General features: G+C 54.1%; 2 protein-coding genes across 8 annotated transcripts in view; one reads left to right on the top strand and one right to left on the bottom strand.

Moving 5' to 3' along the window:
- The window catches only part of LOC120904913 (NACHT and WD repeat domain-containing protein 2), an 8,018-nt gene extending 7,101 nt beyond the window's left edge, over positions 1-917 (top strand). Inside the window, exons 10-11 of the mRNA XM_040315391.1 lie at positions 1-423; positions 492-917. The exon at positions 1-423 is cut by the window's left edge and continues 1,245 nt beyond it. Coding sequence (XP_040171325.1) covers positions 1-423; positions 492-689 — 621 coding nt within the window. The 3' untranslated portion in view covers positions 690-917. The remainder of the gene's footprint in view (positions 424-491) is intronic.
- Positions 918-992: 75 nt separating this feature from the next.
- Positions 993-13,669, bottom strand: LOC120904911 (protein mini spindles). Of its 7 annotated transcripts, none has more exons than XM_040315384.1 (8): positions 13,091-13,668; positions 10,383-11,697; positions 6,832-10,307; positions 5,964-6,350; positions 5,566-5,755; positions 3,971-4,844; positions 3,833-3,891; positions 993-3,315 (listed from the first exon to the last, which is right to left on the bottom strand). In XM_040315384.1, the coding sequence occupies exons 2-8, from the start codon at positions 11,469-11,471 to the stop codon at positions 3,010-3,012; spliced, it is 6,381 nt and encodes a 2,126-aa protein (XP_040171318.1). In that variant the 5' UTR covers positions 11,472-11,697; positions 13,091-13,668; the 3' UTR covers positions 993-3,009. The 7 variants fall into 7 exon arrangements, with proteins under 7 accessions (XP_040171318.1, XP_040171319.1, XP_040171320.1 ...); XM_040315385.1 differs by lacking the exon at positions 13,091-13,668 and adding an exon at positions 12,500-12,645; XM_040315386.1 differs by lacking the exon at positions 13,091-13,668 and adding an exon at positions 12,511-12,645.
- Between the last annotated feature and the right edge of the window lie 47 nt (positions 13,670-13,716).

Here is a 13,716-nt window from a genome sequence, read left to right as displayed (position 1 = left end):
CACGTGCGCTCGATACCGAAGTGGAGCGGTACCTGCACGACGGACGGCAAGTTCGGGCTGTACGCTCCGTCCCGCGGCGGGCTGGAGCTGCTCGAGCTGAAGAAGGGCTCGACGGTGAAGACGTTCATACCGAAGGTGGCGGAGGGCGTGTTTACGGTGATCTGCATGTTTACGTCCACGGACGAGTACGTGCTGTACTATCACAGCGGGCGGAAGACGCTGCGCGTGTTCCGCACGAACGATGCGGAGATGATCGCCAACTACCGCATGCAGGCGGAGCTGACGGCGATCCGCAGCACGTCGGACGGGCGCAGCCTGGTGCTCGGTACGGTCGATGGGTGCATTTCCGTGCTGGCGATTGCCGACCCGAAGAAGGAGGAAATGCAACAGTTCCTAAAGGAGCTGCCGTCGCGTGACGCCAATGTAAGATCGCACTGTCGCGTTGATTTATTGCAGAGCGTGCCAATAACTCTTCTTTTCCCATTCTACAGTGGAAGAAAAAGCTTGCAAAGCAGAAGGCGTCGGCTCGGTTCAAGGCGGCAATGCGGTTGGCCTCCATCTCGACCCGCTTCGGGACGCCAATGGATGAAGATGAAGATGAGGAGGAAGATGATGCCGCTGGCAATGGGGAAAAGGCAGTGGTAGCAGAAGGAACTACACCGGAACCTGCGGTGGCAGCGGCCGACTAGGTCGTAGGGGGAGGTGTAGAGAATTTTTGGCGTTCTTCAGAGTTTTGTGCACAAAAACAACTATTTTTCCATTAGATTTGTTCAAAGGCACCTTTACCAGTTACTACAACGAAGTTGTTTCTCTCGAACCATATTCCTATTTGTAAACGATCCAAGATTCCGAGAGGTTGAACCAAAGTGATCCAATTTACATGTTATTAAATATACTATTCTCTTCCATCATGGTTATTGTAGGCTATCGTGATGTCTTCATTTTTGTGGTGACTTTCGGACTTTTCACAATGATGCTTCAGTGTGGGTTTGTTTTTTACATGAATTAATATTATTCAAATATAGTTTTTATTTTCGTCAGGTTAAGCAATTTTCTTGTGTGAGACTGGTTTACGTGTGTGTGTGTTGAATCCTTAAATCAGCATTTTCTGTCTCTTTTTTCGTACATTTCTCGTAATTGATTTGTAATCACAACACAGGAACGTCCACAAGCTGGTGTGCAATCTCTCTCTCTCTGATATATTGCAAGATATATACACACACACAGCAAATTCAAACACCAACTGAATGCTACTACTCTTCTCCCCCTCCTGCTTCTCTTCTCTCTAGCGCACTAAGGGATGGAAAAACTCCCGCGTTCACTACTGCATTTTAGAGCCTAGGAGCCACAGAAACAAAAACCTTAAACAAAACCACGTTTCTTTTCCACCTTCTCATCTTTTTCTTGCTTTTCCCTAAGCATGCATTTCAACCGTGAAGCAAGTTACTTGTATTAACATGTGTACTCTGTGTGTGTGTGTGCATGAAGAAGAAGAAGAAGAAGTAGACGAGGTCATGGCGCAGAAGAAGGTAACGAAACACGTGTGTAACAAAGATCGTAACGAATCCCTACGGCAAGCGCGGGCGCGTTTATAACTGGCGTTTGCTGAAGGTTAACTGCTATGTATACCCACACACACACACCGCCTGTGTTTATGTAGGTGTGTGTGTGTTTGTGGTGTATATAGTTTGGATTTTTTTTCCTTTTTTTGTTTTATGTATATATTTTTGCGCCCAAAAAAACCGTTTCCTCCAACCCGATTACTAATATCCGTAGCATCATTATAGGAGATGAGAGCTTAAGTAATGTGTATATATATATGTGTGTGTATAACCGGTAAGTCTTTTTTGTTCCTTTTTCTAAACGGATTTTAAGAGGGGGGAGGCGGGTTAAGTGCAAATGAATGATGTTATTCGAGTTATAAAACCACTAAGAAAGGCGTACCCTCATAAATAAGTTAGCAACGGTTTTCAACGACAACACGCATCAGAGCTCCCCCGACGGGGTGTGTATGTTTTCTTTTGTTTTGTTTTTGCATCGTGCTCCATAAAAGGCACCCCGCAACAAAATCTTGCTGTCCCTAACAGTTCAAACCTCGCTCGAAACGCTACACGAGAATTAATTTACCTAGAATAAGTTAAAAACGCAGTTCAAAATCATCTTACGCAAGTAACGTTAATGCGGATGAATGCTGGGGGGGGGAGGATTGGTGGTAAAAATGGACCTTACACATCTAAATATAATTCGGGAGGCGTCTCGGGCGTGTGTGTGTCGGGGGGAGTGTGGGGAAAGGATGCTGAGCAGAACCCGTGCCAAAAATACACAAAGTGGGCAGCAGGACCGCTCTAGGACTGGGAATAGAGATTTTTTGAGAAGCCTTTGATACACACACAACCTTAACCTATACCTTTCTTTTTAAACGTTCAGTCGTAAAATCGAACCAACTATTAATCGGAATTAACGAAGAGCTGGACAGTGCGGGAAGGGGGAAACAAAAACGCATCTTGGATGCTGTTACTATTATCCTTCGGTTGTGCGCTAGGCATACTATTATTGTGATGGCGTGCCAGGAGAAGAGAGCCAATCTACTGCTATTGCGCTCGCGAATGTAACTCGTTTTGCTTTGTAATGGTTCTGCTGATAAGTGAGGAGAGGATACTCTATACGTGGGAGAGTGGGCATGAGTATTTCCTTTTCGTGGTGTTCCTGCCGGAAAGTCGGACAAACCCGAACACCCCAAAAAGGATACAGAAAGACAGAGCGAGAGAGCGATACAATGATATAATACCATCCTGAATTGTAACAAATCTTGGTGGACGCGGGCACGTATTCCTATCATCGATGGCGCAACAAAAAACCCACCATTTACACTGCCTGCAGTATTATCTCCAGAATAATCCTAATGTCGGTTTGTGTATACACACTCACACACTCTGCTCCCTCTCTCTTTCTCTCTCTCTGTCCCACCCACTGACACTAACGCGCGGGTTACTCTGCTCAACACTTTTCTCACTTGTGCTGCTTCAGTTGCTCCAGCTTTTGCTGCAACAGCTCGCGCCGTTGTGAGGTCGTGCCACTGACCACGGGCGTCCCACCGGTCAGGTTGGTAGTGGTGGTGGTGTCGTGCACCTCCAGCCCGCGCCGAAAGCCGAACTTGCTGCCCTGCATTTGGTTCAGGTTCAGATTCTCGTCCGTAATCACCCCGCCAACGCCACCAACACCGGCCGTACCGCCACCGTCCAGCGAGAGTTGCGTGCCGGTTGCGCCCAACAGGCTGCCGCCACGGTTCGGTTGCCCACCGACGGTCGTCTTTTTCTAGAAACGGATTCAACACCAGGAAATTGATTAATCTCGCACACATAATACAACATAGAAAGAACACACACATGTATTGTTTTAATCGTATAAAAATAAATTAAAAAAGCTCATAAAAACGCGCAATGCTTCTATTCCTTTCGACCACTAGGCGCACGCTTCGATTTCATTGCCGTCACTCATACACGCCGAGCCAACTCTCCTAGAATTGTAACAATAACAACAACGACAGCAACCACAAACACAACAATGGTAAACTTAAATCAAAAGCTCCATTTCACGCTTTGCGTTTTCGGTGGTAATTTTGCTTTCGGCGATACTACATCGGATCGTTTCGCTTCATCAGCACCATCACTAGAGCCACGTTCTGGTGAGGGTTGAAAGCACAATCAAAAAGCACATGAATGCAATGAGCTGCTTTTGTTTTTTAGGCACATTTTAACGGAATTCAATCAAACAAAAAAGCTTAATTATGCAACGAAAAACGGATTACAAGAGAGCAAAATGAGCAACTTACCAGCAGGTGATTCAGTCGATCGATCCAAAACTCGGGATTTTGTTTGTTTTGTGGTGCAGCTGAGGGAAGAGAAAAAAGAAAATTAGAATTAAATCATCTAAATCCAACTCCGCGTCCCCAACCAACCAAAAAACTCACCATCGGGACCATTTTCGACGCTCGCATTCACCGCAATATACTTCTGGTACTCCGAACCCACCACCGAGTTACTTCCATCCCCGTCGCCGCCACCAATCATCATGCCGGTGCGGCCAGCTCCGTGATTGTTATTGTCACTGTTCATTGCGTTGTGCTGTGCGGTCGCCAGCAGCCCGGCCGTGCTCGGTCGCAACGAAGGTGCACCTCCACCCTCACCACCACCATCACCGCCAACGCCCAACGAACCGGCCGCCGCCGCCGTCGTCGTCGCATCCTTGTTGATGTTCTTCAGTATGCGCAGCACGTACGAGTGCAGCTCCGACCGGGTCGGGATCGTGTTCAAATGCTGCAGTATCGCGTTGCCCTTGATTTTCGTCATATTGTGGATGATGGTTTTGACCGTGCGCAGTGGCATATCGGACGGGCGCGTCTGCCACCAGGTCGACGGCAGGGTCAGCATAAAGTCGTGCACCTCCAGCAGGACCGCCTCGTAATCCAGCTCGGCCAACCGGTCCGGGATGACCTTCACGTTGCGCCAGATGCACTTCATCTGCAGGTCGGTAAACTTTGGCAGGCAGCTCGTTTGGCAGGACTCCTTCAGCAGCCGGATCAGCGCACAGTTCATGTAGGTGAAGTTGGTGCGATCCAGTATCTTCAGACAGATGCCGTTCACCACCTTCACGAACTGGGCGTCGTCCGTGCCGGTCACCAGCCGATTGTCCGCCATCAGGCCCAGCAGCACGGCGATGATGTTCTTGATCGACACGATCGTCAGATGCTTGCCGAGCGATTTGGAGGCGAAAAACATGAAAATACTGTGCAGCAGCGGCTGGTAGATGTTCATCGATTCGGCGATCGGTTTTTGCTGGATGTTCTGTTCGGGTTTGGGGAGAAGGAGCGTAAAAAAACAAAGAAACCGTTAGGTAACTTTCAACGGGCAGGGTTTGGGGGACATTAGTGGTGGGAGCTCGGAAATGAACCTAGCCGATTCCGATCCCGTGTTTGGAATCAATTCTTCTAATTCAGCATCGGCTCCAGAATCAGAATCGGGTCCGGAATCAGAATCGGTTCCAGAATCAGAATCGGTTTTGGAATCGGCTCCGGAATCAGAATCAGCTCTGGTATCAGAATCTACTCCAGAATCTGCTCCAGAATCGAAAATCGACCTGGGAATCTCAATTTGCTCCGTAAACGGAATGAGAATTGCCTCCAGAGTTTCAGGTAATCTCCATGAGAACAAGTAAATTTGGATTCTTTGCGGCTATCAATACGTAGCATCATTGGACCCAAAAGCCTATTCTTATGGAGATGCCGTAACCGATTCAGATTTCGAAGCCGATACTGATTTCGGAACCAATTCCGATTCCGAAGCCAATTCCGATTCCGAAACCGATTTAGATTCCTGACCCGATTCCGATTCCGAAGCCTATTTCGAATCCGGAACCGATTATGATTCCAATTCCGAAGCCGATTCCGGAATAGATTCCGAAAACTGCTTCCGGACCTACTATCCGGAATCGATTCCAGATATCTTCGGAGCTAGCCGGAATCGATTACGAGGAAAACTTATTTCTTCCCATCACTACACTACACACCTTAAACTGCTGCAGCACGCTCTGTATGTACATTTCCTCGTAGCCGCGCAGTACGGCCTGCTTTTCCGGCGATTGCAGTATATCGTTGAGCTCGTTTAAGGCGGCATGTGCGGCGAAGCTGTCCGTGTTGGCGATGCCCCGGATGATGCGCACCAAGTTCTGATCCAGCTTTGGCAGCGCATCGGTCAAACTGTAACGAAACAAGAAGAAGAGCAGAGCAAAATGCAAATGAAGATCTCTCTCACTACCAACCAAATCCAGGTCTTCTAATGCAAAACAGGTTAAACTAAAAAAAACCGCCAATGGACGCCAATGTATATATTATGTTTGATCGTGAGGTTTTGAAGGAAGAAAAGAAAGAAGAAGAAAAAAAGGTCAAAACACCATATCCTTAATACCTTGGTCCGACGACGGGAGGCGTAGGTTTTGGTTTCGAAAGCATGCCGCTACCGTCGAGCGACGGCCGAATGCTGGACACTGCGGCGCTCGTGTACGGCTGATGGTGCTGCTGGTGGACGGGCGATTCACCCGGCCCGCCGCCGCCGGGGCCGGAGAGCAGGTTGCGCTGGGTAAGCTGCCGGAACCGGTCCGCCGGGTACGATATGCCGTTCACCGCGATCACGGTCAGCTCGTCGTAGATGAAGGAATCATCCAGCGGGTTGAGGACGGTTTTGCCGAGATCGTCCGCCTTCACCCAGTCCCGCTCGATATCCGCTATCACGTTTTCGTCCAGCTTGAACGGACCCTTTACCACCCGCGGCTGGGGCGGCTCTGGCACAATCATTCTACAATAATAAGGTGGGAGATAAAGGAAGGAAACAGAGTACACCCCAACACCCGCCCGTTTAGTTAAAAGAGCCTACAGACAAAAATAAATACACGCTTACACGCAGATGTAGAGAGAGAGGGAGAGAGAGAGCGAGAGACTATATGCAAGATTGGTTGGATTGCGTTACGAAGGGAACGGAAGGAAAAACTATGCAACTTATTTACGACATACAGGCATGAGCAAGGGACACATCACAGAACAGAGTAAGAAGCTACCAATAGCACACGGACACAACACACAGACAAAAGCGCTACACAAAAGGGTTGATCAGTATTCGAAATAGGGGTGTTTGTCCATCAAAAACCTTCCCTTCAGTCTGACCGACCACCAATTAAGGTTCATATTTAGATTTTTGCTCCTTTACAACAAAATGTCTCGCAAAAAAATAAAAACGCAATCGCCCAAAAGAATTCAAATAAGCTCAATAAAACACTCACTTCATCGGCACGACGACCGCATCCGCGTGCGGTGGCACCATCGTATCGTCGTCGTCCATCGCATCATCCGCTGCTCCATCGCCGGAGTGGGGTAGCTCCTGCACCGCCGACGGCACGATGCTTTCCTTCGCCACCAGCATCGTTTCGTTGAGATTCGGCCCGCCCGCCGCCGTCGGCACGGGCAGCTTCTTCGCCGGCAGTACCGACGCCTTCTTCGAGCGCTTGATGCGCTCGTCCAGCATCGACAGGTCCTTGTCCGACAGCTGCCCGATCAGCTTGTAGATCTTCTCGCCCGCCAAAAAGTACGCCTGCACGACCGCATTCAGCGCCGCGTTGCGTACCGCATTGTCACGGTCGGAAATGTGGCGCGCGATCTCCTTCAGCGCGACCGGCTGCGACGGCTGGCAAACGGTCAGCCCGTACGTTTCGATCAGGTAGCCCAGCTCGTCCAAACACTCCGCCCGCTGGCGCGCGTTCTTGCTCTTGAGCGCGTCCATAATGAAGACGAACACCTTCGCGAACGGGTAGAGCAGGCAGATCTGGCGCAGCAGCGAGCGCACCCCGTTCCGCACGACGTCCTTCGGGTCGCCGATCTTGATCAGCAGGTGCGGCACGAACGAGCTGCCCTCGATGTCGGCCAGCATGTACTGCCGGTCGACCAGCCGCTGGAACACCTGGTTCAGGTACTCGAGGCCCTTGAGCAGCACCGACGGGTTGGTGTCGTAGAAGCGCAGCGACAGCCACTTCATCACGAGGTCCAGGTTGCAGATCAGCGCCTCCTCGTTGGTGGCCAAATCCTCCATCAGCGCATCGATCACCTTGAGATGGTAGCGGAAGTCGTCGTGGAACATGTTCACCATCAGCGCCTTGTTCACGTTCGCCGTCTGCATCTGCTCCTTCAGCAGCTCGTAGAACTCTTCCCGCGGCGTGGTGAACGTCCACTTCAGCACCTTCAGCTTCTGCTCGTCCACCAGGCGCTGCTTTTTCAGCCCGTTCACCGCCAGCAGCGGGGCCAGCGAGTCGGCATCTTCCTCCTTTTTGCGGGAGGAGCTGCTTCCACCGCTGCCACCAGCACTGCCCCCGCCGGCCCCACCACCGCCCCCACCCGACTTGTCCGATCCGGCCGATCCCGCACCTGCCCGACCCGCCGCCCCACCCGCTCCGGCTGACTTGGGCGCTTTCAGCTTCAGCTTGCTGCCGACGTTGCTCTCCTCCGTCGGGGGCGCCGCTTTCGGCGGTGGCAGCACCTTCACCGGCAGATTCGGTCGCGCCTTGTCGAGCGCCGCCTGGATGTCCTTCTTCGAGATCGGCTTCTGCTTGTCCAGCGCCTTCACCATCGCGTCGTACCCGAGGTGAATCATCACGCCCAGCACGGCCTCGTTCGCGTTCTTGCGCACGTCCGCACTGCGGTCGGTGATGTGCGTGTACAGGTGGGGCAGGATCGCCACCAGCTCGTCCTTCGGAATGCTCTTCGCCGGCAGGCCGGGCAGCTTCTCCGCCAGCCACCCGTACAGCTCGGTGCGCAGGGCCGGGCTGCCCGTTTTCAGCGCGTCCGCGATCATCTCGCCGTCGAAAAAGTCCTTATAGCCGGCCTGCTCGCCCCACGTGTTGATGCACGTGAGGCAGGCGGTACGGATGAACGCCTTTCCGTCGCCCAGCCCCTTCAGAAAGCCGGGGAAGAACGCCCGCACGTACTGCCGGCACGGTGGGCCCATCGCAATCGCCAGCTGCTGGCAGATTTCGACCGACGTTTGCGCAATCTTTGCATTGCTGTCGACCAGCCGCTGGGCGAGCACTTGCGGCAAATCCCCGAGCGTCGATTTGATCAGCTTCGCCTCGGCAATGATCGTTTGCAGCCGCACCAGCCCTTCGTTGCGCGTTTTCCAGTTCTTGTCGGACAGTTCCGCCAGCAGCGCTTCCGTGATTTGGCCCGAAATGTCGATGCGCGGCAGCAGATCGTTCACGTTCACCATCGGCGCCGGCTCATCGTCTGCGCCTCCCTCGCCACCCTCCTCATCCTCATCTTCGCCACCGCCGGCGGCTCCCGCCTTTGCGCCAGCGCCGCGCACCGGTGCCGGCGGCTTCTGCCCCGCGCAACGCTCAAACTCCGCCATAATCTGCTGCTTCAGCGCCGGCTTCTCGTTGTCGAAGAACATCGTCAACGGTTGGCCCATGAACAGGTACATCGCACCGAGCAGCGCGATGCCGGCGGTGCGCACCGCCGCATTGCTGCTCTGCACTGCCTTGCGCGCGCTCTCCAGCAGCCCCTTCGCCTCGACCTGAAAGCCGAACTCGCGCAGTGCCGTCGCGACCCAGAGCAGCACCTCCTGCTGCACCTTCGGGGACTTTTGCTGCTCGAAGGCGAACTCCATCGCCCGCTGGACGGTGTAGTCGAGCCGGGCGCCACCCTCCGCTATCGCCGTGAGCAGTGCCGCCGCACTCGATCCGTTCTTCGCGTCGCCCAGCTTCTCCGTCGCGTCCGTCAGCAGGTAGTCGGCCGTGGTCGTCGTTATGCCGTACCGCTCGACGATCGTTCGGGCCGTATCGAGCCGGGCCTTCAGCACCTGGAAGTTGGTGTCCTTCAGGCCCGGTTTTTTGGCCAGCGAGCGAAGCAACACCTGCGACAGGCCTGGCTTTGCCTCCAGCCCGGGAATGGCCGCCGCGAACGATTCCACCGCGCTCAGCCGCGTCTTCCAGTTGGCATCGCCGAGTCCGGCCAGTGCATCGGGCGGCAGCAGCTCACTCGCCCGCTCGTCAATCTCCTCCTGCGACAGGTCCTTTTCTGTGTTGGGCGGTGCCGCCGAAGCCTTCGCGCCACCACCACCGGCAGCCCCCCTGCCGCCACCAATCGAACCACCCGTAGCACTTTTCTTCAGTCCACCGCCCGAAACCACCTTCTTCACGACAGTGGCCGTTGCGGGGCGCTGCAGTGTGGCCGCTCCTCCACCACCACCGCTTGCCCCCACCTTCGTCTCCGAGGGTGCTTTTTTGATTACCGACACGGCTTTGGCCGGTGCCGTCGCAGGGCGTTCCTTGCGCGCCGCCGGTATCTTCACCGTAATGACCGCCCGCTCGCAGCACTCCTTGATCTTGGCCATCTTCAGCGCGTCCACCTCGGTCAGGTACGGGCCGATCGTTTTGTCGCCCACCAGCTTCATGGCGGTGCCGATCGCGTCGGCCGCCGCGTCTCGCACGCCCGGGTCGGGCTCGTTCAGCGTTTTCAGCAGCGCCGCAATGAGCGGTTTGAGGATTTTCTTCGTCAGCGCCGCCGGCAGCGTTTTGGTGAGCGAGCGGGCAAGGAAGGAGGCCGTTTCCATCTTGACGCTGGGGTTTTTGTTGCCGAGCGCCTCCAGCACATCCTCCAGGATCGCTTCCATCGTGGTGGAGGGATAGATCGCGTCGATCGCATCGCGCAGCGCCGTGACCACGTTCGTTTTCTTCTCCTTAAACTTTTCCAGTATCGCCGGAACGCAGGCCTGCATGGAGAAATAAAGAGAAATAAGTATTTAACAGTCTTGCAATGTTTGTTTTTTCCGACCGCAATTGCTTACCCCAGCGTACGTGTTAAAGCGCTTGGCCAATCCTTTCGCCAGCATGGCCATACATTTGCCGCCCAGCGCTACCAGCACCACGTTCGTGTCCTTCGTGATCACCTTCTTGAGCGCCCGCACCACATCGCCGTAGTCGCCGGGCTGTAGCTTCGGGTTCTGGAGCAGCGTTTCCAGTGCCTCGAGCGATTCCTTCCGCTCCTGCCACTTCTTCGCCTCCAGCTTGTCGTAAAAGTCCTTCGGCAGCTTCGACAGGATGTCGACCGGGTCGATCAGATCCATCGGATCGATCTCATCCCCCGCATCGCCCCCGTCCCCCCCGTCCCCATCGTCCTCGCCTTCCGCGCCCTCCGCCACGGAGGCGGCAATCTGTTGCTGCTTTTCCTGCTGCGAGCGCAGGTACCGCACCGGCGTCGCCTTCTCGCTGCCAATCTTCTCGAACTCCGCCTCCAGCTCGGCCAGCAGGACGGCCGGCAGGGACGCTATCTGCGACTTGAACGCCGCCCCAATCCACCGGTAAATCTCGACCGTGAGCGCCTTCGACTCGTCGCGCACCGTCTTGTCGCGGTCGCTCAGCAGCGCGGGCAGCCGCTTCACGATCGGCTTGATGTTGATCACCTTGTTGCCGAACTCGCGCAGCGCCAGCGTGATCGCGCTCACGCACGCCGCTACTATTTTGGGATTCTTCTGCTCCGTGCCCTTCAGCAGCTCCTCCAGCACCGTCTCCTGCCGCTCGATCTCGACGTACATCAGCGTGACCTGTACCGCCAGCTCCTTCGTCTTGGTTTTGGGCGCCCCGATACACTTCGCCACGATGCCGCCCATCACCTCGCCGACCGTTTTGCCCGCGTTGCCGCTGTTCTCCACGAACACCAGGGCCGTCTCGAGGCCCTTCTCCTGCGCGACCGCATTGCTGTCGACGACGAACTTCTTGATCAGCCCGAGGTACTTATTCCACTCGGGCGACTTCTCGTCGTCGATCGTGCGGAACAGCTTCGCCGCCTCCTCGTACCCGTCGACGCGCGCCTTCCACAGCTTGTGCACGCACCGCTCGTCGATCGGCAGCTTCTTGTACTCCGTGTCCTCCTCCATATCGCTTGTAGCTGCGGCGGCAGGGAGGGGCTTGTGTTAATTTTTGTTTATTAAGTTCTCGTTTTTGTCACTCCACCACGCACACACACACACACACACGAGCGATTTTCCACGCTCGTTGCGTTTGATGAATTGTCACACGCCCTCCTCCCGGCCAGTCGCACACACACACACACGCACTATAAACCCAGATTTACACGTACAGGTGGTGCGGATGGTGGTGGGTCTGAAAATTGGAGGCAAAAAAAAGAAAGAAAAACAACGGAAATGTATTAGGTTCCCGAATCATCATCATCATCGCCGTCCGTCGTCTCTCGTGGCAACGAAATAAGAAGCAATGAGTGCTTTGTTCGAACAAGCAGGGAAAACACACACACATGCGGTGGGGCCTTTCTTTTTCTTTTGGGGTCGCCCAACACCCCAAGATAATTTTCCCACTAATGATTGATGCAGCACAGTGCGACCGTGGGGGGATGGGGCACACAGCACAGCTGTAGGAAAAACGTGACACAAAAGGCACCACACCACAACAACACCAGCCTACGGAGCCCAAAATTGAAACGACGACCGCCGCTAAACTTTCTCTTCGATCTTTCGCGTGTTTTGTCGCACGGCGAGGCCCCCAGCAAGAGATACGGGGGGTACGTGCGCCTCAAACACATCCGTAGGCAGAGTAGCAAGGTTCCGCGTGCGCGAGAGCGTGCCCGTCACCGGAAAAGACCATTTTTTATTCGTTTTTTTCTGCCACGGACGGATCGAGACTCGAAGGTGGGTTTTTTGATGGTCGCGCACCAAATCGAGCAACATTCTATAGTAGGCGCAAACGATGCGTCGTCAAGTTCATGCTGTTTATCGATTTTATACCATGTCCCTCCACACACACACACAGCCACACACTCCACCCTTTGACCCTAGCAGCACCGTCAAACCACGACTTGTTTCACGTCACCGAAAGTGCGCGCTTGTTCCTGCGTGCGATTGGTGACAAACGGCCGCCGAATTCACGCACTTTCCCCGGCCCCGCTCACCTGGTGCGTACCCATCGGGCGAACGGAAACGGATTTTCGGCCTATTTTTGCTGCAATTTCCACAGACGGAGCAACATCCAGAGCCCAAGCAAGGAAACACCACACCATTGCACTCTCGTGCGCTGCTGCTGCTGCTGCTGCTCTCGTTCGCTCGCTCACGGAATGACAAAACATGTGTGAGCCGTTCGCGCTCTCGCTCTCGCTCTCTATCCTGCTCGCTCGCTCACTCGCTCACTCTCTCTTACTTGGTGTACGGGTTTGTACGGAAAACGGAACGAAATCTTGGCATACGCCGCTCGCGGCGCATTTTCCTGCCTCATTCTACACCCCCTCTCCACTTCCTCGGAGGAAATGCACGAGGAGAGGCACAAATATTTCGTCACTCGGCGACTATTCTCATCGCTTCGTGTCTCTGTCAATCGTTCCCTGCCTTGGACGAAAACAGAGCGACACCTCTCCTCTCCACCGCATCATGACGTTTCCGCTCTTCCCTTCTTCTTTTTTCTCTTCTTCTACCATACCGTCTGCGTCCTATATCTTTCCCGCTAGAAAAAAAACTGCATCATACCCTTCCCCGACACCCAAACTTACCCAAAATTAGCTTTCGTCCGGCCGTCAATGTATCAATCACTCGATAAGCTTTCCCCGTTCCGGGAAACAGACACACGCATTGGGGAGGTGGGCTAGATTTAAAGGCGCTGCTTTAATCTCTCGGTAAATCTATCATCCGGCCGCCACCAGCCACCACTACAAATGGCCGTCCTCGCTTGGGGTTTTGCGTGGGGACGATCGCTCTTTGATCTGACTGTCTGCTGGTGCTACTGCTGCTGCCGATCGGCTCCGTGCACAACAGTATGGCGTACCTCTTTGGTCGGGCGATTGCAAAGGAACCGAAAGAAAAGCACGTCCACGGGCAGCAGTGGCGGCGGTAACATCCGTGCGGTGCACTGTTTCTTGACGCCAAAGCGACACAATCACCACAAACAACAAACTAAAAACGAAACCACACACAAAAACCGACGGTAAAACAACGGAAACAGTTCAGTGCGAAAACCGTACACGCACTGCGCGATCTACACGGGTGCTTCTGCTGTTGCTGTGTGTGTGTGCGAGTCTGTGGGCCGTTTTCTTCAAACGCAGCAGCCAGCAAGTGAAGCAAGCGGAGCGATGAAACGGTTTTGTGTACAGGAATGGCGACAGAGCGAGAGAGAAGGCGA

The sequence above is a fragment of the Anopheles arabiensis genome, chromosome 3 (genome assembly GCF_016920715.1).
Source record: "Anopheles arabiensis isolate DONGOLA chromosome 3, AaraD3, whole genome shotgun sequence".
Classification (NCBI taxonomy): Eukaryota; Metazoa; Arthropoda; class Insecta; order Diptera; family Culicidae; genus Anopheles; species Anopheles arabiensis.
The sequence above is the reverse complement of the archived record's forward strand: the minus strand, read 5'-3'. Positions and strand labels throughout refer to the sequence as shown.